The sequence below is a fragment of the Thamnophis elegans genome, chromosome Z (assembly GCF_009769535.1).
Source record: "Thamnophis elegans isolate rThaEle1 chromosome Z, rThaEle1.pri, whole genome shotgun sequence".
In the NCBI taxonomy this organism is placed as follows: domain Eukaryota; kingdom Metazoa; phylum Chordata; class Lepidosauria; order Squamata; family Colubridae; genus Thamnophis; species Thamnophis elegans.
In genome coordinates, this window is record NC_045558.1 from 26,163,252 (window position 1) to 26,187,318 (window position 24,067).

The 24,067-nt window shown below is 39.5% G+C and overlaps 1 protein-coding gene across 1 annotated transcript in view; it reads right to left on the reverse strand.

Moving 5' to 3' along the window:
- The window catches only part of ITGA8 (integrin subunit alpha 8), a 132,909-nt gene that overhangs the window by 61,422 nt on the left and 47,420 nt on the right, over positions 1 to 24,067 (reverse strand). The window contains exons 12-15 of the mRNA XM_032238105.1: positions 19,428 to 19,633; positions 15,352 to 15,543; positions 6,934 to 6,979; positions 155 to 262 (exon numbers count right to left, since the gene is read on the reverse strand). Coding sequence (XP_032093996.1) covers positions 155 to 262; positions 6,934 to 6,979; positions 15,352 to 15,543; positions 19,428 to 19,633 — 552 coding nt within the window. The remainder of the gene's footprint in view (positions 1 to 154; positions 263 to 6,933; positions 6,980 to 15,351; positions 15,544 to 19,427; positions 19,634 to 24,067) is intronic.

Genomic DNA, 24,067 nt, shown 5'->3' on the forward strand with positions numbered 1-24,067 from the left:
TAACTAGGATCGTAAACTGGCCAATGATATAATGTGGAGATTGTGTAGCTTTGAATTAGCTTGGTCATAATGTAAGAACTCAATGAGAAAAATCATTTTGCAAGCAAACCAGGAAAGCTTGCCTGCAAAAAGTTATTTATTTTTTCCAACTTACCAGGCTACTAAGGTCATAGAACCAGGAAGCTGACAGGTTTTATTTTCTGGATTTACAATCACTGGGGAGAGCAGAAGCTGAGCATTTATCGTCACAACTGGTCTTGCTCTGAAAGGCAATCAAAAGTAAATCAAAACATATTTTAAAAAACACAAAAGAGAAGACAAAAGGCGACTTTTTCCATTTCTATGGATGTTCATGACATTTAGAAATACAGAAAATATGAATTACACATTATGTATACAATAAACATTCAAAACACCAGCAGGGACATGTATACAAAATACCCACATCAAGATGAGACAGATTTGTCTAGAGGGATGATGCACAAAATTCTACTTTAAATGTTAATGATTCACTCATGTCTGCACATATGATAGCATCTCTCTGATTTTTATTGACAGCAGTTAGCCAAATACTCTACAGAAAAAGATGCATCAGTAGGAGAAGGTGGTTGTTCTTGTTACCAAGATTTGAAACAGCAGGGATTTATTTTAACAAATAAACAAATAAAATGTATGCATCACATTCCAACAAAGTTCAAAGCCAAATTGTAAAGCTATAGTTCCCAATTGTGTGCCACAATGCCTCAGGGTGCCACAGCAAATTCAGAAGAACTCCACAGGATAACACAGTGATATCCAACATCTGTCAGAGACCACACAAACTTTGAACCTAGAGGCACCATGAAAAATTACTGAAATACTAAGGGAATTGTTAACCAATAAAATTTGGGAATTTTTATCTCAGGGTGTTACTTTATACAAGTCGAACACAATAAATTTTTAAAACAATCTTATGCATATTTACTCATATAAATCTGAGTTCAGTGATATGCTATAGATTACAAACTTGAATTCAATAAATGAAGAACCATTTTATCAAAAAGTATTTATAGAGTGGATCATTTGAGATTAATGGAATTAAGTAAATCATGAAGTCATCTGAAATCACCGTTTGATGTCACAATAAATAATATTTTAGTGACAAAAAACTAAAATGTTGTGTTATAAAATAACTATTTTTAAACCAGTTGTCTGCAGGAATATCTGATGTTTTTATAGACAGGTTTGCAAATAGAAATTGTATAACTCAGTAGCAATCCAGGTACAGGCATCAATACCATCGATACCAGGTACATGGCCTTCGATACCATCGACCATGGTATCCTTCTGCGACGGTTGCGAGAGGTGGGAGTGGGAGGCACCGTTCATCGGTGATTCTCCTCCTACCTCTTGGACAGGTCGCAGTCGGTGTTGGTCGGAGGACAGAGATCGATCCCTAGGCCCCTCAATTATAGGGTGCCGCAGGGTTCGGTCCTGTCCCCCCTCCTAATTTAACATCTACATGAAGCCACTGGGTGAGATCATATGCCGGCACGGATTAAATACCACCAATACGTGGACGATACCCAACTGTATCTGTCTGCCCCGTGCCAACTCAGCAAAGCGGTAGAAGTGATGTGCCAGTGCTTGGAGGCTGTTAGGGTCTGGATGGGAACGAACAAGCTTGCACTCAATCCCGACAAGACTGAGTGGCTATTGATGCTCCCTCCCAAAGATGGTCCAGCTATTCCATCTTTCAGCCTGGGGGGTGAAATGATACGCCCCTCAGAGAGGGTTCGCAATTTGGGAGTCCTCCTGGATCCGCAGCTGACGCTAGAACATCACCTGTCAGTTGTGACCAGGGAGGCCTTTGCCCAGGTTCGCCTGGTGCACCAATTGCGACCCTATCTGGACCGGGAGGCCCTTCGGATGGTCACTCACGCCCTCGTCACCTCAAGACTGGATTACTGTAACGCGCTCTACATGGGGCTGCCCTGAAGAGTGTTCGAAGACTTCAATTAGTCCAGAACGCAGCCACGCGAGTGATAGTGGTTGTACCTAGGTACTCCCACGTTACACCTATCCTCCGCGAGCTGCACTGGCTTCCCATTGGTCTCCGGACACACTTCAAGGTGCTAGTTGTTACTTTTAAACCCTACATGGTATCGGACCTGGCTACCTGAGAGACCGCCTCCTGCCAGTTACCTCCCAGAAGCCCATAAGATCGCACAGGCTAGGCCTCCTCCGGATTCCATCTGCCGGTCAATGTCGGCTGGCAACTCCCCGGGGGAGGGCCTTCTCTGTAGCTGCTCCGGCCTTATGGAACGATCTCCCCATTGAGATCCGGACCCTTACTACCCTTCCGGCCTTCCGCAAAGCGACTAAGACCTGGCTGTTCCGGTAGGCCTGGGGCTGTTGATTTTGTCCAGCCCCATCCTAAGTTGTGAATGTTGTGGACCTTTTAATGTTGTTTTGTTTTTTGTATGTTTCCCCTTCCCCTTTTTTACTTGTAAGCCGCCCTGAGTCTCTAGAGAGTGGGCGGCATACAAACTAATTAAATAAATAAATCAATCGTGTTAAATCCATAAAAACCATGGATTCTGAGGCCCAATTCTGACTTGTTGAGTTAGAGAGTATGACCCAGTTGATTTTTTTAAAAAAAACTCATGTTTTACATTTTTTGCTTCTTTTTTTTGCTCATTTATCAGCTTGAAGGAGGTGGTGGTGAGGCCCCTCCTTAAGAAGCCTTCCCTGGACCCAGCTTCTTTAGCCAACTATCGTCCGGTCTCCAACCTTTGCTTTGTAGGGAAGGTTGTTGAGAATGCGGTAGCATGTCAGCTTCCCCAGTCCCTGGATGAAGCTGTCTACCTGGATCCGTTTCAGGCCCGGATACAGCACGGAGGCGGCATTGGTTGCATTGGTCGATGATCTCTGGCGGGCCCGGGATAGGGGCTGTTCCTCTGTCCTGGTCCTATTAGACCTCTCAGTGGCTTTCAATACCATCAACCATGGTATCCTACTTCGACGACTCGAGGGGTTGGAAGTGGGGGGCACCGTTTTACGGTGGTTCTCCTCCTACCTGTCGGATCGGTCGCAGTTTGTGTTGACTGGAGAGCAGGGATCGACCCCGAGGCGCGTCACTTGTTGGGTGCCCCAGGGGTCGGTTCTCTCACCCCTCCTGTTCAACATATATATGAAACCACTGGGTGAGATCATCTGTGGTTTTGGGGTACGGTATCATCAATATGCTGATGATACCCAATTTTTCATCTCTACCCCAAACCACCCAAACAATGCCCTCAACGTGATGTCCTGAGGCCTGGAGGCTGTGCGGATCTGGATGGGGAGGAACAGGCTCAAGCTCAATCCCTCCAAGACGGAGTGGCTGTGGTTTCCGTCATTCCGATTTGTGCATCTTGTTCCATCTTTGATGATAGGGGGATAAATTTTAGCCCCCTCAGAGAGGGCCCGCAATCTGGGCATCCTGCTGGATACGCCGCTTAGTTTAGAAGAACACCTGTCCTCCGTGAGCTGCACTGGCTACCTATTGGTCCCCGGACACAATTCAAAGTGTTGGTTATCACCTTTAAAGCCCTACATGGCTTAGGGCCAGCATACCTGTGAGACCGCCTACTGCCACACTCCTCCCAATGGCCGGTAAAATCCCATAGGGTGGGCCTCCTTCAGATGCCGTCAGCCAGACAATGTCGGCTGGCGGCTCCTCGGAGGAGAGCCTTCTCTGTGGCTGCTCCAACACTTTGGAACAAACTACCCCCAGAAATCCGAACCTTACCCACTCTCATGGCCTTCAGAAAAGCTGTCAAGACCTGGCTATTCTGGCAGGCCTGGGGCTGTTGACCTCATTGTTGAGGTCCAGCCCCAACCGAAACGAATGTATCTGTGTTGTTTTTAACCTGCCTTTTTAAAATTCTTATTCTCTTTTATTATTTTTCTTTCCCTCGCTGTAAGCCACCCGGAGTCCTCCGGGATTGGGCGGCATATAAATAAAATTAAACTCAAACTGACGGCCGTGACCAGGGGGGCTTTTTACCAGATTTGCCTGGTACGTCAGTTGCGCCCCTTTCTGGATTGGGATGCTCTGTGCCATCGTCCTTTCTCGCCTGGACTACTGTAACGCTCTCCATATGGGGCTGCCCTTGAAGAGCACCCGGAAGCTTCAACTGGTCCAGAATGCAGCTGCGCGGGTTGTCATGGGGGCTCCCATGTTACATCCCTTTTAGGCAGCCTGTACTTGTTACCGGTTGTCTTCCGGGTGCGATTCAAGGTACTAATTATGACCTTTAAAGCGCTCCATGGCTTAGGCCCAGAGTACCTGCGAGACCACCTACTGCCACCGGTAGCCTCCCGTCATCCAGTGCGATCCCACAGAGTTGGCCTCCTCAGGGTGCTGTTGGCCAGACAGTATCGACTGGTGATCCCCAGGGGGAGAACCTTCTCTGTGGGAGCACCTTCCCTCTGGAATGAGCTGCCCCCAGAGCTTTGTATAATCCCCGACCTCCAGTCCTTCCGACGCACCCTAAAAAGTTGGCTTTTCCAGCCAGCCAGCCTGGCCTGAACAAAACAAATCAAAGTATTGATTATTGTTAATTTTAATTTTAATTCTTTTTAAAAAATGTGTGATTGTTAATTTTAATTGGGTTTGGGGATATCCTATTTAATTTCTTTTTAAGTTTTGTAGTATGTGTTTCTTTTAATGTTGTACGCCACCCTGAGTCCTTGGGAGAAGGGCGGCATATAAATCGAATAAACCTCAACCTAAAAGAAGCAAATACATTATCACTATTTAAAAATACATCATAATTCTCTACATCTGTTGGGACTCAGAAGAAGGGCCTTCTCCATGATGGCTCCCTTCCATTGGTAGGGAGCCACTAATTTTCCTTCAGAAATTAGACTGTCTCCCACTCTCTTGCATAAGGGCCTGAAGACGTGATTTTGTTAGCAAGCCTGGGAAACCAAGAATGGGATGTAGCCCATAAAACGGCTGATTTGCTGTGATGTCAAAAAGAGGGGTTATTATTTTTTTATTTTATTATTTTTTCTACATTGTGTTTTTATTGTCCGTAAGCAGTCTAGATTTTCCGGGATGTAGTATGCAGTTATATACATTTTCATAAATAAATAAATAAATAAATAAATAAATAAATAAATAAATAAAAATAAAAATAAAAATAAAAATAAAAATATAAAAATAAAAATAAAAATAAAAATAAAAATAAAAATAAAAATAAAAATAAAAATAAAAATAAAAATAAAAATATAAATATAAATATAAATAATATAAATATAAATATAAATAATATAAATATAAATATAAATATAAATAATATAAATATAAATATAAATAATATAAATATAAATATAAATATAAATATAAATAAACAAATAAACAAACAAACAAATAAATAAATAAAATCTTAACATAAACTCAAATTGTCATGAACACCCCATGAAGATTAATTACCCCAAGAGCTTTTCATATGTTGATACAAAAGATTCTAAAAATTAATACAAAATGAAGAAAATGAAGAATATTATGGCGTGCCTTCAAACGCAAATTAATTAAAATTGAACGTACAACAGAGTTATTTTATATGGCCATTTAGTCTGTGGTGATAATTATGTGGAAACTATTACCTTCCTACTGCCATCAGAATGGCTTTTGCATGAGCAGTGAAGGAACTGGCTCTGTGGAGGAGATTCCAGAACCCCTATTGCAAAGTGAAAGAATGGAAAGTCCAGATAGATATGTGCCTGATTCTATAGAGCTGCACCCAGTTCATTGCTCTGCACTGGGGTTCCCCATGCTGACTCATTTGCTCGCCTGATCCTATCAAGTTGTCATTTGGTTAAGGTGAGTGGCTAGAAATTGAACAAATGGACTAAGTAAGTGGGTGGATGGATGGACGATCCTGCTCTCTGACGCTCTGTGTTAATAATGGTGATTGATAGCTAGACTATTGCTGTTTGCTTCTTCAATGCATTTTTATAATCATTATTCTTAGATCATGACTTCATGGTTTACAATAAAAAACCCATTAAAAAGTGAAATAAAAAGGCAATCAACAATAAAAAATGATAATGTATGATTAAAAAGGCCAGGAGAGAATCTCAGATCTTATAGACAATGGAGTCTTCTCACCATGACTGAAAACGTATGTGTAAAACTGCCTCAACAATGTAATATTCCTTCTCAAACACACATAGAACTTTTGCTCTTTTTACTACATTTCATCTTTGTGATTAATATACAAGGAAAATGGAATATTTTTTTAGATTGTTTTATGGTATAAAATAGATGACAGATCTTAAGCCAAGTGGACAAAAAGCCAAAAAAGAAGAAAGGTCAACACAGAAAGAGCAACTGGAACAGACATCGCTATAATAAGTGAATTAATTGTCTGTTTTTTTGTTAACCGTTTTAGAAAAAAACTTTAAGAAGAAAGTGATAAACCAGCATAGGGTTCATTTCCTTTCCAAATCCATAATCTTTAATAGCAGAGAAAGCAGATTTAAAAAAACCAACTAAATACAGCAGCAAAGTATAGCAGTAGTTAAATTCAATGTTACATAATGGTGTAAAATCAACTTAAATGCTAACCATCAACTCACCAACTTTTTCAAATATACTACAGCTTCAGATGATAAAGATCCCTGTTATATAACTGTATGTAAAATCATTCTTTGATGATTACACAGCCTTATAAATCCAATAAATTCAGTTTTATTCCTGTTATTCCAAAGTAACTGATTTGTTTCTACAAAACAGAAACCTTTTCCAGAAATATTTTGGTTCTGTTTTGAGTACAACTATAGTTTGAAAGAGTAGGCTTCTGAAAGAACAGTTTTGCAATGTCAAAAACATTTTACATATGTATGTTTCTTATTAAAAGATTAAGGATAGAGATAGTAGGAATATCTAACATTGCATACCTGTAAACAACTACTTTTCCAACTCCAAATGCACCAACAATTAGATCTGTGGGAAAAAATACATATACACATTTTTAGAACTGGGGGGAAATAGAATAATAATTGCAATTGACATTATTGATATGAAAACCAATAAAATGACTAAATTTAAATATTGTGGAAACACACAACTTCACAGAAACATTCATTTTTCTAAATTTATTTTAATTCAGATTTCAGGCACATTCTTTTGGATTGGATTGGATTTATTACATTTATATGCCGCCCTTTTCCCCGAAGGGGACTCAGGGCGGCTCACAATTCAATCAGGGACAGGGGAATAAAAAGACGAGACATAACAATACAAAATTTAAAAACACACAACAACCATACCATTTGAGCAGGGGGGCAAAAACTCTTTAGCCCCAGGCCTGTCGGAACAGCCAGGTTTTAAGGGCTTTGCGGAAGGCCTGGAGGGTGGTGAGGGTTTGAATCCCCATGGGGAGCTCATTCCAGAGGGTCGGAGCAGCCACAAAGAAGGCTCTCCTCCTTTTTATATGAGCACTCACATTCTTCAATTCTTTAAAAAACGACTTAGCTTCTACTCAAGTATCAGAGTATTTTTTACTCCTCTTCATTATTTGTACAACATCTTATCCCTACTCTTTTCCATGCCCAAAATAATAATTTCAGCTAAACAAAGAAATCAGGCCATAAAAGTCTCTAAGCTAATAGTGAGCCCAAATGGAGACGTGGATGCTGGGGAAGAATTAAGACAAAGATTTGTAAGCCTAATAATGGTTGGAAGATAATATAAGCAGTGCGGTAGACTTCAGACTGAAATAATTCAATTGGTTTTAACATAATTGTTTTTATATAATTTCATCTCTTACTATTAAACAAGATACAATACTAAATAAAACAATACTTTAAAAAATAATTATTAGGATCTTTCAAAACAGGTCTCTTTGTGCTTTTCATAAATGTGAACAGCTCCACAGAAAATTGACTGATTTCCTTCTTTAGCTTGGTCTGGCTAAGGACTACGTTAAACATCCTGAATGCCAAAATCATTAATGAGTTTTATAAACATTTTGAATTCTGCAAAAGAAAATAATCACAATCAAGTGTTCAAGCTGTCTACATTATCAGAATATTTGGCAGCACTGTTATCCTAAAAATAGATGTTTTAGTGAATACTGTCGTACTTCTTCCTAGAAAATACACAAGACACAATTTGCTGGCTGAAAGCAAAATGTTTGACATATGCAGAATATTTTCATCAAATTAAGATATTATATTACTAAATTAGATATCTAGGTCTTTTCTGGTAAAACCTGAAGAAAAACTGGACATATATTTTTTTTTAATGATACTAAATTTATTTTTAAGGATTCAGCTTTTATTTCCTCTGTTTATTACTAAATAAGAACAAATCTTCCTAGTTTTGATTCAAAGAGAAAAATCTATAAAAATCATTTAGAATATAGCTGTAATTCCACAGGGTTTTGTATTTGGATTCTACGTGTGCATTTCTACTTCCTAGAAGAATTGCCTTCTATGGTTATGACTCAATTTTAAGAAAGTAATTAAATAACCATAATAAAACAAAGAGATCTGCCAAGATGTCTAATACTTTGTACAGATAAGGAAGACTCTATTGCTAATTTTGGGGTCAAAATTAGCAATAGTCATAAGGGGACATACTGTTCTCTAGTACTAACCACAATTGTGGGAAGGATGAAATTTTTTTTAAAAACCCATCTATTTGCTAACCTGGGCTTTTGTTGTTACATAGAATTTGATAAAAACACGTTGCATTATTTTCATATGTAACAGAAGAAAAGAATAATTACTTTAATTATGCTCAATAATAAAACCCATTGTACACTAGACTCTAAAAATATGCTAGTTTGTCATCTTTACTGCTTCTTGGGATTTGTGCTACAGCTGTTTTGACATATTTACTATGTTCTTCCAAAATCTGGAACTATATAACACTTTCTATAACATAAATTTAAAGGAGCAAGACAACTGGAACTAGGTTGTGATTAGCCAGCTACTAGCATCTGACTTTCATGGCTTGTTTGCAATAGGGTTTGCAGCAACAGATATTGTGCAAAGCAGCTCTATTTCCTTCTTTGATTTCCTTTTTCATTGAATGTTCCCTTGCTTTTATTAATGCTTCTGAATGCACTCCATTAAACAATGATCCTAAATGAAAATGTGATAATTGTAGAGCTCCTGATCTTTAGTTTACAAACTGTATTACTACTTTATGTATTCCAAACCCCCTACAGTGGGTTTGAAATGCAGTGAAATGCAGTGACATGTGGTGAGGTTTATGGCTGGTGAGGCAGTCCTCTCCCCTGACACCCCACTGACTAAAGCACTTTCTTTCACCTGCCTGAGCTCGCAGCAGCCCGCCCGAGCTCTGCCACAAGTACAGGCAGGCGAAAGAGACTTTTTTTCGCCCGCCTGTGCTCGCCTCACAGCAGAGCTGAGGCGGGCTTCCATGAGCTCAGGTGGGCAAATGAAAGTGTTTTAGTCAGTGGGGTGTCGCGGGAAAGGAGAGAATGTCTGAGCATTGCATTTATTAAAGAAAAAAGAAAAAAAGGAAATTTCAAGGAAAAGAGGGAGCATGGGGTGGGGGTGGGGGGCATCACAAACAGAGAAACAGAGGAGGAAGAGTGAGCGTGACACTGCAGCTTTAAACAGAATGACAGAGTTGAAGCCTCTAAAAAATGCACCGTCTACTATGAGGCAGGAGAACTGCGTGCCTCAACTACCTCGGGATTTTTTAGGCTTTTAACCCTTGCTTAACTCTGCTCGAGCGCCTAAAAGTCAGACTAGATGAGGTATGCAGTTCTCCTGCGTCATAGTAGAGGGCGCTTTTTTAGAGGCTTTTTTAAACAGGCAAGTAATTCACGGTGTGGCAGCAGCTAGCTAGCCCTCAGCACTCGCCTTTTCCCGTTTACATTTTTTTCCTTTTCATGATTGACAGTGGTGAGGCTGTGCCTCCCCTGCCTCCCCTGACTGCACGTCACTGCTAGTATGTTAAAATGATGGAAGATTTCCTGCTATACATCTTGATGTACACACAGATGACCTACAAAAAATACTATTCTTGAAAATGGATTATTCTGTTATTAAGTTCCTAGTTTCTATTAGCCACAGCTGTTGCTTTTCTATTGTTAGTCTGTCTAGATAACAGCAGCAAATTGATCTTGGTTGAACCTGAAAAGCTCAGCATGCTTAGATCTATTAAATCTTGAGGTAATCAACAAGTCCTCAGCCTGTTGGCTAGATTTAAAAATAAAAAAATCTGAAAAGACGTTAGTGGCAAACCACTTCCATATTGTTGTCAAAAAAAAACTTATGAGGTGACCAGGAAACAAGGCTAACATAATTATTGTTGTTTATTGTTGTTTGTTTGTGTATGTGTGTTTGTACATAGGTAGGTAGGCAGACAGACAGAGAGACAAACAGACAGACGGACACACACACACACACACACACACACACACACACACACAGTTGCTATTCTGAACAGATAGTTATAGAGGTGCAAATGACAGACCCAATAATTCTTCTATATAACTGTATTAGCTCTTTGAGCAGTCTGGACTTTCTGAGTTGACAAGGAATAACATTCTTTGTTGTGCCTTTTAAATGATGGTTCTAACGTTAGATACCCTTTCAAGTCCTGGGAGATTGTAAAACCCAGAAACCTGAAGGTCTCTACTATTGATACTGTGTTGCCTAATATTATAAGAGGTGGTAGAATTATTACACATCATTCTACTACCTCTTACAATATTTGGCAACACAGTATATAATAAACAACAAACAAAACAGGCTGATATTGTAGAAATGTATATGTATATTATATACACAGTAATAATACAGCCATTGTGGCACAGTGTTTAGAATGCATTACTACAGACTAACTCACGGCTCACTCCAGAAGTTTGATACTGACTAGTTCAAGGTCGACTTAGCCTTCATCCTTCAGAGGCCAGTAAAATGGGTACCCAAATTGATGGGGGCAGTATATTCTGTAAATCACTTATAAAAGAGTGTAAAGCACTATGAAGTGATATATAAGTCTAAGTGCTATCATGATTGATATTAAGTCTTCATCATCCATATGTACTTCATTAATTTTCAAACTTTCACTGTAAACAAAAAAAACATCAAATTGCCAGTGTGAATGTTCTCATTCTTTCTTCGGTCTACAGCTTATCCAAAAATTTTCTGTATTCTTATTCTTGTTCCTAGTCAGCCAGATCTCCTAACATTAATGCTGATTCTTCGAATGAGTTAACCAGCCACATATGAACCTATGTTACCAAGTAACAGACAAACAATACTTTAACAACAAGTAATGAGCATGTCATACGAAGCCTTGCTGAATCTTTGCTACAATCAAGATAGATTATATGCACAGCATTACTCTTTTCCACTCAAGTAGATAATTTGTCAAGGAAGCAGATTATATTTATGATAGTACCTTCTAATACATCCTTTAAAGCAACAAAACAGGATGATATGGTAGAAATGTGTGGGTGGGTACAAATACACTCTTATCATTAAAATAGCATAATTCCTGTGCTGGAATGCGCACCTGAAGAAGCAGTGGAAAGGAACATTGGCAGCATACAACTTTTCCAGGGAGGAGACAGTATATTCCAGAGAGCAATCCAAATTAAGAGATAAGAATCACTAAAGGTTTTCCATAAGTACATATGGATATCTATATTTCTTTTGCAAGTTTCTCAATAATACAGGTGATGGTTCATTTCATTGTGTAAAGATTAATAAAGTTATATTACTTTAACCAAAGAGCTGCCAGGAACAAGCCCAAAGATAATACAGTGAAATCCAATTGAGTCCAATCCTAATGAACAAAATACGATCAAACTAACCCTCTACTTCAGAGGTATCAAACTGATGGCCTGCAGGCCGGATGCATCATGCACAGACCAACACCCATCCCACCTCCACAAAGGAAAAAGTATCACAATACATCACGTGACAAGATTGAATTTGACACCCACGCTCTACCCAGTATATCCTGAGAAAATCTGGAGTGTGGCTTCCCTGAATCTCTTTCTTCCTCTCCTATCTCTTAATTTGGACTGCTTTCTGGAATATACTGTCTCCTCCCTGGAAAAGTTGTGTGCTGCCAATGTTCCTTTCCACTGCTTCTTCAGGTGCGCATTCCAGCACAGGAATGATGCTATTCTAAGCATGTATATCTTCACTTCTATGTTTACAGTTTGTTAAATCAAAACACTTGATTGATCTATCTGGTAAAATATTTCAAAATCCCAAGTTCCATTGATTTTTCTAAAGTCCTCTATATGGAGACTTGAAATATTCCAAGGGAATGTCCTGATATGACTTTTATTACTCAGTCAATCTAGAACAGAGAATGATAAAATTGGAAGGGACCTCGGACATCTTCTTGTCCAATCCCCTGCTTGAACAAGAGCCGAGGTGGCGCAGTGGTTAGGGTGCAGTACTGCAGGCCACTTCAGCTGACTGTTATCTGCAGTTCAGCGGTTCAAATCTCACCGGCTCAAGGTTGACTCAGCCTTCCATCCTTCCGAGGTGGGTGAAATGAGGACCCAGACTGTGGGGGCAATGTGCTGACTCTGTAAACTGCTTAGAGAGGGCTGAAAGCCCCATGAAGCGGTATATAAGTCTAACTGCTATTGCTATTGCTACCCTATACCAGTGTTAGTGAACCTTTTAGGCAGAGAATGCCCAAACCGGAAAGTGCACCAGAAACCCGCCAACCAGCTGGCCGGTGTGCATGGATGCCTTGAAAACATGATAACGAGCTGACTGAGCTGGGGCAATGGTGCATGTGCCCACAGAGAGGGCATATGTGCCATAGGTTCACCATCACGGTCCTATACCATTTCAGATAATGGTAGTCGAGTCGCTTTTTGAAAGCCTCTGCTAATTTTATAGACAAACCAGATGAGCTTTCTTCAATATATTATCTGTTTATATTTTCCTACCACTTCTTTTATTATCACCAGCATCCCTATCACCACCCCATTACTAGAAGATATCCAATTAAAATGGAAGAAATGGCTCAGCTTCAGAAAGTTTTTTTTTTATCATAATAGTAGGAATACAAAGCACCTAGAACACATCTAAAACCTTTGGAAAGACCTGAAGGAACAATAAAACACTTCAAATTTCCTTCTTTTTTCTTCTCTTTCAAAGTCAATGGAGACGAGAACACAGAACTACAATCTTAGCCAGATGGATGAAAATAAACAAAGGGGAATGGGGAGAATCATTGAAAGCAGGCCAAAACACAAACCATCCCAAAACATTAGCACAGTAGGTTAACAGAACATAGAGACAAAGATATTCCAGAACACTCTTCCAACAATGTCCCATTAATTACACGGGACATGTGCCAACAAAACAATCTACGATTTGGATGACAGCAACTGTGCTGTGTATGTTATGCTACAAATGCTTGGGAGCCTTCTCAGACCATGACAGAGAAATGCTGTCCGTGTGTTGTATGCTAATCCCATAAAAAAGTAGTGATAGTGGTGGGCAAATGGATACAATCAAATCAAAATGGTGCATTTAGATTACAAATAGTATTGGAATATTGCCCGAAGATGGATAATCTCACTTTACAAATAAAGAACCAAAAACTTCAGCAGTAAAGCAGTAAACCATACTTTGCCATTTGTTCATAAGACCAATCTTTGACAATTTTGTGAGCAATAGTATTTAAATAAAAGGATCCTGATATGCTTTGCTTCAGGCTTCTCCAACCAGGAGCCTCCAGATGTGTTAGAGCACTACTTCTATCATCTTGAACCCATGCAGATGCTGAATTGTGGGGACTGACTGTTAAAAGGTTGCCTTCCAACACATCTGGAAGGAGCATGTTTAGAGACAACTATTTTAATCTAATTGTACAAAATACAAATGCCTTATAACTCAATTCAATTGGTTTCAATTAAACAAATCCAATACAACATATATACAAAATATGTTATTACAGTCCCCTTCAGAGAAGTCAGATAACAAAACAACATAGCTGTAACAATGGATACATTAACATTAATCATCTGGATTAAGACGAAAACATTCTGTCTTCTATCCAACAACAATATTGACCATTCTCTCTGTTCTATGTGGACATCTCATGCTACAAGATATATGTATTGAACCATCAGATGAGTTAACAGTTCTTGAAAATTTGTACTTGTTGCATGTTTCAGTCATCCACCACTTCATGTTTCTAAAATGTTTGGATGATTTTCACCATTTTTGACTCCAGAAAAGGTTGTATCTAGAACATTTGAGTGCTATCAGATTTTATAATGGACAATAGCTTGTTTTCAATTTTAAAATCTCTTTGTCAATCAATTTGTGCATTCATCCATTCTCCAATTATTTGTTAAACTGAGAGTTTACTGTTTTTGTTTTCATTGAGTTTAGTAAGGTCTAGGAAACTTATGCTCATTTTATTTATCCATTTGGTACAATGTGTTTAGTCCACAGCAGATGGCAGTGTCCTGCCAATTTTGACTAATCAATGAAAAATCAAGCAATAGCAATAGGACACAGTGTTTTACAGCCTCTATAAGCAGTTTACAGAGTCATCCTATTGACCCCAGCAATCTGAGTCCTCATTATACCCACTTTGGAATGATGGAAGGCTGAGTCAACCTTGAACCTTGTTGAGATCCAAACTGAAAAACTGCTAAACTGCTTGCAGCTGGTAATCAGCAAAAGTAGCCTGCAGTACTGCGTTCTAACACTGCGCTACCGCAGCTCATAAGCAGGTCAAATCTAGTTAATACTTGGATACTTGTAGGGACTAATATGTCTATTATACCAAACTTGGAAACTGAAAAAATATACCAGACCATGTTTTTATTGTTCACAGGAAATCTCTATGGACATGTCCAACAGGACTCAAGACTTCAACTTCAAGGAGACACAAATTTTAAACCATTTAAACTCTGAATTGACAAACAGGCAAGTATCTTCACTGATTTAATTATTAACTATCTCATCTATCTTATCTTATCTATCTATCTATCTATCTATCTATCTATCTATCATCTATCTATCTATCTATCTATCTATCTATCTATCATCTATCATCTATCATCTATTGCTTCTATCTGTCTATCTGTCATCTTCTTAATCTGACTTAATTATTGATCATCCATTTTGCTTTACAGCGATGGTTTTAATCTTCTTCTTAAGAATGTAGGTGTTTTATGTTAATATATCCATTGTTGATATCTCAAAACAGGAACTAAAGTATCTCCGCTACCCAAAACAAATCTACATTTTTGACCCTTGTTCTCCAAAAAGAACAGGTTGAGAATGATGCATTTTTCCAGAGAAAGAAATCTTTCTCTGGTGGAAGAACATTACCTGGATAATCATTTTGATCTATGTCTGAGTCTCCTCTCAATGTAAATCCAAATCCTGCAGGCATAGGCTGGGAGGCCCACAGGCCAGTGAGAATTTGGGAAGGATTAGGATTTAACCCATTTCTGTCTCCATTGTAGATGAATACTCTCCCCCTTCTGTCTTCTCCTGCAAATGGAGCACCTATGGCAACATCTGTAAAATAGCAAAGCCAAATTACATTGTTAGAAAGACCATTGAATCAATTGATGCCTTTCCCGAGGAACAGCATTTACTCTGAGATCCAAATAGCTCCTCCCTCCCACCTTTTGTGAGACCTGGGATTTTTTTCCACACACTTTGTCATGCATAATCTCTGACATAACCTGCATTATCTCATTTTTAAAATTATTTTATTTTTATTTATTATTATAGTTGTAGAATAAATTATTTATCTTATATTGTTGTTTTATATTGCTGATGTTTTAGTTTTATCCTATACATTACATGTCAAGAAAACAATTATCTCATTTTTAAAATTATAATACATGAATTGACTGACTAAATTAATAAGTGCTTTGCCACCATGGGCAGGAAATGTTTCATCTGTGCAGAAAAAGATCGCATTTTCTTTTTTCTTACACCAGTTTTTTCATTTTAATTAAACAGAATTTGTGGGTAGTGCCTGCATTAATTTAATTATTAATTATTAATTTAATTCATAGGTATATATTCTATCCATCCATATACAGGTCCCTCTGCTGTAATCCATAGAATCTCTGGCTTCCCTCTCTTCATTTAAATTCCAAGGGGAAGACACCGTGAAAAAGGTCTGAAAATCAGGTAGAAAAATAAATGTCTCTTCCACAGTGGAAGGAAACTTTTGAAGATAGTTTTGGCACCGTGTTAAATTCAGTTAGTTTTGCTTTCACAATCACTGATGTTCAAAACGGTGTGAATAGTTTTAAAAGGAGAAAGGGATATGGATCCATTGCTAACAAGTTGACTGCCATCATTTGACCCAGGTCCTGTTCCCTGTGGCTAGAATGGAAGCTGCCCCCCTGCCGGCTTCTTTAATAACAATTCAAGAGAATTTTTAAAACTTTTCTCTTTTCTCAGGCTTTTAAAGCATGGATATTTTACACGTCTGGTTTTAACTGTTATATTTGTTCTACTGAATTTTAGCTGAATTTGAGACATTATAAACCACCTATGAACCTGTGAGTTTTAGTTGTGCCCTAGGTATGAAATCCAGGTGGGCCAGCCACTCCCTGTGATCTTGGTCTGAGGGGTAATGAGATCATACCCCTGTCGTGGTCAGACCACTGCCTACTGAGGCTAGACTTCCGGAGGCCAAACCCCCACCGTAGGGAGGAGGAACCGACCAGGTGGTTCCGCCCCAGGCGACTTATGGACCCCCTAAGGTTCCAGACGGAGCTTGGGGTTATTCCTGATACTCTCGCCCACAGTTCGGCGGAGACTCTTGTTGCTGCCTGGCACTCGGCAGCATCGGAGTCTCTTCACCGGATTGCGCCACTACGGCCCCTCCGGGTCGGCGGATCCTGGAGGCCTCCTTGGTTCACCGAGGAGCTCCGGGAGATGAAGCGCCGGAGGAGACGCCTAGAGCACGTGTGGAGGTCCGATAGGTCCGAATTGAACCGAGCACTTCTGACAGCATGCACCAAGGAATACATCCGGGCACTAAGGACAACTAAAAGAACACACATTGCCACCTTGGTTGCGTCCGCCGAGTCCCGCCCAGCCTCCCTGTTTAGGATAACCCGCTCCCTCCTAAATAGGAGGGAGGCAGGGGACCCCTTACAGGGTAAGGCTGAGGATTATGTCCAGTTCTTGGCGGACAAAGTTGCTCGGTTTCAGTCGGACTTGGACTCCACCCCCGCAGATCCAGCCGAGACACAGGGGAATAACTTGGCAGACCATCTCTGGGTTGAGTTTCAGGATGTTGCCCCCAGGGATGTGGACAAGGCTATGCGAGCTGTGAGCGCCTCCACCTGTATACTGGACCCGTGTCCCTCCTGGCTGGTTGCCAACAGCAGTGAGGTGACACGAGGCTGGATCCAGGCGGTCATTACCGCCTCCCTTCGGGAGGGGCACTTCCCCGCCGCACTTAAAGCGGTGGTGGTGAGACCCCTCCTGAAGAAACCATCCTTGGATCCAGCCGTTCTTAATAACTATCGTCCAGTCTCCAACCTTCCCTTTGTTGGGAAGGTTGTTGAGAAGGTGGTGGCCTTCCAGCTTCAGCGTACCTTGGAGGAAGCTAGCTATCTTGACCCCTTCCAGTCCGGCTTCAGGCCCAGTTACAGCACAGAAACCGCTTTGGTCGCATTGACCGATGATCTCTGGAGAGCCAGAGATGGAGGCCATGCCTCCATCCTAGTTCTCCTTGACCTCTCAGCGGCTTTCGATACCATCGACCATGGTATCTTTCTGCGACGACTGCGGGAGGTGGGAGTGGGAGGCACTGTTTTGCAGTGGCTCTCCTCCTACCTCTCGGACAGGTCGCAGTCGGTGTTGGTGGGGGGGCAGAGATCGTCCCCGAGGCCCCTAACTTATGGGGTGCCGCAGGGCTCGGTCTTATCCCCCCTACTATTCAACATATACATGAAACCGCTGGGTGAGATCATTCGGAGGCACGGGATAAAATACCATCAATACGCGGACGATACACAGCTGTATCTGTCCGCCCCGTGCCAACTCAATGAAGCGGTGGACGTGATGAACCGGGGTCTTGAGGCCGTTAAGGACTGGATGAGAGCTAACAAACTGGTACTCAACCCGGACAAGACCGAGTGGCTGTTGTGCTTCCCTCCCAACAATTTGGCCAACGTTCCATCACTCAGGCTGGGGGGTCAAAATTTATACCCCTCAGACAGGGTCCGCAACTTGGGAGTCCTCCTGGACCCACAGCTGACTTTTGACCACCATTTGTCAGCTGTGACCAGGGGGGCATTTGCCCAGGTTCGCCTGGTACGCCAGTTGCGGCCCTACCTGAATCGGGAGGCCCTCACAACAGTCACTCGAGCCCTTGTGATCTCTAGGCTGGAATACTGCAATGTGCTCTACATGGGGCTGCCCTTGAAGAGCATCCGGCGACTTCAGCTAGTCCAGAATGCGGCCGCGCGAGTGATCGTGGGCGCACCACGGTTCGCCCACATAACACCGATCCTCCGTGAGCTGCGCTGGCTACCTGTTGATCTCCGGGTGCACTTCAAGGTGCTACTCACCATTCATAAAGCCCTTCATGGTAGTGGATCTGACTATCTGAGAGACCGCCTTCTGCCAATTACCTCCCTTCGTCCCATCAGATCGCATAGAGTAGGCCTCCTCCGAATTCCATCCGCCAGTCAGTGCCGACTGGCGACTACGCGGAGGAGAGCCTTCTCAGTTGCAGCTCCGACGCTTTGGAACGATCTCCCCGTGGAGATTCGTACCCTCACCACCGCCCAGACCTTCCGCACAGCCCTCAAGATCTGGCTATCCCGTCAGGCCTGGGGATAAGACTCTGACCCGCCCCACCCGAATGCTGAATGAATGTTGTGTTTTATTGGTTTATTTTTTTATTCACATTTTTTTCCTTGTGTCTTGTCTTGCACTCCCTTCCCATTAATTGTAAGCCGCCCTGAGTCCCCTCAGGGAAAAGGGCGGCCTATAAATGTCAAATAAATGACTTAAATGACTTAAAATGACTTAGCCTAGTGTAGCTTACAGAGAGGGAAGCAGGAGGAGAAAGGACTATTAGATATGCTCACTGCCTTGAATTATTTATAAAAATAATAATAAAGCCAGGATAAAAAAGGAAATTTTAACTAGAATTTACTAGACTGAAAATTGTAACAATTCTATCATTCAATCCATTTACCCATTTCCATGATAGCACACCATCCTTCAGTAAATCATGAAGGGTGTAATTATACTTTTTTCCATCACCGTATCTTCATTTTGGGCAACAGTTCAACTTTTGACAGTTCCTGACTCTATAAAAACATACTGGGATTGTTTGAGTAAAATAAAATGTTATTGAACTATTCATTCCCCCAAGTTATTTATGTGTACCTCTTTAAGATGACGTAGTTCCTTACCTCTATAACCATCCTGATTGAGATCTCCCAGGGGTGCAATAGAATTGCCAAATCGCCCAAAAACCTCGGTGCCAGACAGTGTCTGTGCTTCTTTGAAGGATAAGACAGCATCTTGCAGATACAGATGCACCTGTCCAATCTCCTTAGGGTTGCTCTCAAATTCACGTTCCATAAAGAGAGGAGCACCAACTAGGATGTCATCCATACTAAAGGGGAAGAAAAAAGCATAAAGATCAAGACCGACATCCCAACTGGCTCAGCTTCAAAAGCGTGCTTGCTTTGCAGGAGAAGGACAAGCTGAACAGAATGACTAAAGCAGAGTCACAAGCCCTGACCATTTTGTAAATGCATTGTAAATGTAAAATCATGCAGGTATGAAAATAGTGGAGCTTCTGGTGCATTTTGATGAAAGCAATAAGTGCCTTGTGTTGCGCTAGATTTCTATCCATTAGTAAGTTATTCTTTCATCTCTGAAAGCTTCTTACTATGTAACATCTGGACTGGACAGGGGTCACTTGTGAATTAATTGTCCCAGCAGTACTTGCTTTGGGAGATAGAATACTGCTGAATCATTGGTTGACGAAAAGTTTATCCTTTCTTAGTTTCTTTCCCTTTTGGTTTCTCTATATCCTTGCATGAATGAATGAATCTTAGACTGTGTGTTTCACTGCCTCTGATCTTTGCTATATTTTGTTTTTCCAACTCCTAATTCAGATAACAAAAACAATGATGTCAATTTCACCTCCATTTGTTCTCTTTTGTTTCCAGTCTGTCCCCAATTGTTCTAACAACGCACAGGGAGCCGCGTGTTTTAAAACATCTGGTTAGAGTAGAAATTTTTAAACTTGAGAAACATTTCTGTTTGTCTGCGTTTATAAATAGCCTTGTTTCAGAGCCAAGTTTAGGCTCGGAAAGGCAAATGGGATGGGGAATGAAGCAGCCGCATTTCAAATGTAACAGAACATTACAATTCACAGTAGTGTTTAATGCAATGCTACAAACTGTGCTTGCTACACACTGCTTCCAGTCAGGAACTTTAAAAAAGTCAAAATGGCTGGCAGAAATGGAATAACTGTGTTTGTTAACTTGAATTTTTTCAGTCCAGAAGATGTCCTCATTTCCAGTGATGGAAGAACAGACTTCGATGCCAGTTGATGAATCATGAGGAAAAAAGTGGATTAGGGTACCTATATTCTATTTGCCTACTTTCTATTGGCATTCTTTTTGCCATTGCGTGAACAGTAGGTGGAATAAAAATGTTGTTTGATCTGACCAAGCATCAATCTTTGACTTTCACATATCCACACTGGTGTAGCATTTGTCTATCATAAATCAGGAAAGTATAATAATACTTTTTATTATGTTTATTGTTATTATTATATTTTTATTAGAAAATATGTTAAGAGGAAAAAACAAACAGGTTCACTATGTTCAACTATTTAATATACTCTAATTCTAAGATTAGAGAACTAATATCAATGTAAATGATGTTGTAAATATTGATGGTTATTGCATTGTATATTTGTACCCAGATGACACACTGTTCAAAGAATGATGGAATGTTTATATTTTTTTAAAAAAAACTTTTTTAGAAACTTTGAAACAAGGTCACAAGTAGCTTTGAGGAGAGAGGGTTCCATTGAAACTATTATCCAGTCATCAGTCAAGAACTATCTAACTGGACAAAGTAAATAAGCTGGCATGGTACAAAGCAACTTCCTGTATTCCTAGAGAGATATAAACTAAATTATACGACAATAGGCAAATGGTATTAGGTGAAAAACTGCTGGAAAGACATTGAGAAATAAAATCCAAAACAAGATGCTATTAATATTGCCACTGTCAAATCTATTTCATTAACTAAATGGCTTTTGAATTAAAAAAAAAATACTTGTACTCATGCACTGCCCAGGAGAGCCTTATTTATTTTCTTTTAAGAAAAATGGCACTAAAAAAAGCACATGCTGGCCACCCACTGAAATTTTATGCAATTCTTTTGTATTCTACTGGGTAATTAGCAGCAGGAATTGTGGTCTAGCATCTGGAGGTGACAAACATAAGCACTTAAAGCTTGTGTATGTTTACTAGGTATTTGATTTCAGCTCACATTAAATAAATACCGTTTCTGTGAATCTTGTGCATAAGCTATCACGGCTCTGACCCACAGGTACTGGTTCCTATTTAAATGAGTACTATTTTTCATTAACTTTATTAGCAATGCAATATGCTACTATTATAACAACAGTACTATACAACTTTTAATGTAAGGATTATATGTCCTTGAGAGAACATATGCTTTAATTTCAAATTTTGGGTCTTGAACATTTTTGTCTGAGAAACAATGTGGTGTAGTGATTAAGATGTTGGATATACTCCTGGGAGACTCTAAAGTCCATGCTCAATCATAGATATTGATGGAATTGTTATTGTGGGCAAAAAGGGGAAGAAGAATCCTGTGCACATTGCCTTCAATGCAAAGGTTGAAGGTGGGATAAAAATATAACAAATAGGAAATAAAGTTGTATGTTATTAATCTACAGCAGTGTTTTAAGTATCTTATTAATACAGGGTGGGAGTGGGGCAATTTTCAGCCTATGGACCATATGCTTTCTCTTAGGCCCCCTTCTATGCCTCTCAGTTCTTTGAGGAAATTCAGAGAAAAAGCACCAACCACGAGTGTTAACATTAATTTTATTGTAAGATTACGATAACAGACTTGTGTAAGCACAAATGTACCTCTCCCTTCTCTTACTTTTACTTTCCCCAAAACTAGAGAGCATCCCTTCTCAGACAGTTTCTCTACTCCTACCTCTCCTTCAGTCTCACATTTTGTTTATCAGAGCATTGTCTAGGCTGAAGCTCTTCCTTTTACTTCTCAAGGTCATTCCTCCATTACAGTGTCCCCTGAATATCCTCAAATTTGATTAAATATTTATTTATAGTATTTTGGCATTGTAATTCAATAATTCACATTGAAACTATGCCTTAGTGGAGTGTGGGAGCCTAGCCAGATGTTTCTAACAACAGCACCTATCAGAATTGTGGGAGTTATAATCTAAAACATCTGGAGGGTGCCAGATTGTTTCCCTCTAATGCATACAATGTAACCAAACTTCCTAGGATTTTGAGAAATAAAATCCCATCTGGATCCATTCTCAGCTTTGAACAGTAGGTAGGTTAGTGATAGAAGGCCTCAAAATTATATTCTCCACATCCCAACATTTCTCAAAGCTACTAAAAGAAGCAGATCTTTTATCTCTCTCTCTCTTCTATGCAACCCCCTCCAGTTATGGGGGAAAAATCTTCTTTTTCCAGTCCAGATGTTTCTTTAAAAATTACTTGTTTTTGAAAGGTTGTCCAAGTCTGAGGAAATTGGGAATAAACTGATTGAATTGGGAACTAGTTATAGCGATAGAAATAAGTAAAAACAATTAATAATTGTTGAAAAATAATGTGATCTGCAGTGTTTGTGATGAGGAAAAGTTTCTTATTTTATTGGGAATGCATTAGTTTACATTGTAGCATTTTATAATTCAATATATATTCTTGCATTTTCTAAAGTTTTAAATCCTATACCTTAAAACATAAAACTTGAAATAAATCATATGTCACTTCAGAAATCAATCTAAACTCCATAACTGTATCCTTTTTTCAGCTACAAATAGTAAGCAATGTAGCTGTAATATAGGTGCTATTAAAATATTTTAACCAATTCTCCCTACACATCAACATAAACATTTTTAAGGTGGCAAACTAATACATCTGCTGGGAGAATATAAAAGAATGCACTGAGCTTACTAACACGCTAAACTAAAATTCTGAAATAAATTAAACGGAAAATGTTTCAAACTGCATAAACTGCAAGGGAAAAATGCAGATGTTTGCCATGACAGTTGGCTATTCATGTACTATTCCAAATTTCAGAGGGGCCAGAACTATTTCACAAAATAGGTTTACAACAAAACCAGAATGTGTGGGCAAAGAAAAAACCAAAAGGTATCTCTATTTCATTTGATTCAATTAAATATGAATTAAATTAAATATTTGACTTAATTAAATATAATTTATAAGATTATAATGTGGTCAGATGAAGTTGAAAAAATATGAAGAGCTGGCTATTCCTCCAAGCGTTAAGTTAGGGTAAGACTCGAGCACAGCAAATATATGGCAAATTTTTAGGGGGTTATAGTTGTATTTAATATTTAGTATTAGCAAGTTTCCATTTTTATATTATTGCTGCTATAAGCGACATAGGTTTATTGTGTATATGATGGCCAATCACATGTCTTTTAAATAAAAAATATTTCTCCAAAAACTAATAATGTTGCAATTTTTATATGAAAAATTATACTTTGGGGAAAAAAATTATAAAGTACTTGGGGACCACATCAAGACTTTAAAGACAATAATACATATATTGTGGCCTTTGTTGTTTACAATGTAGGGTTAGTTTATTGCAATCTATTATTGCAAAATAAAAATTTGACAGCAATAGAATTGTCACATAAGGAAAAGAAAGTGTCTATTTCTATTTTAAAATAGGATCCACAAACTGGGGAAACAGAACAACTAGAATAAAATATAGTTAAAGAAAAATAACAGATTATTTCCTTTTGGTTCAGCAGACAATTTGTTTCATC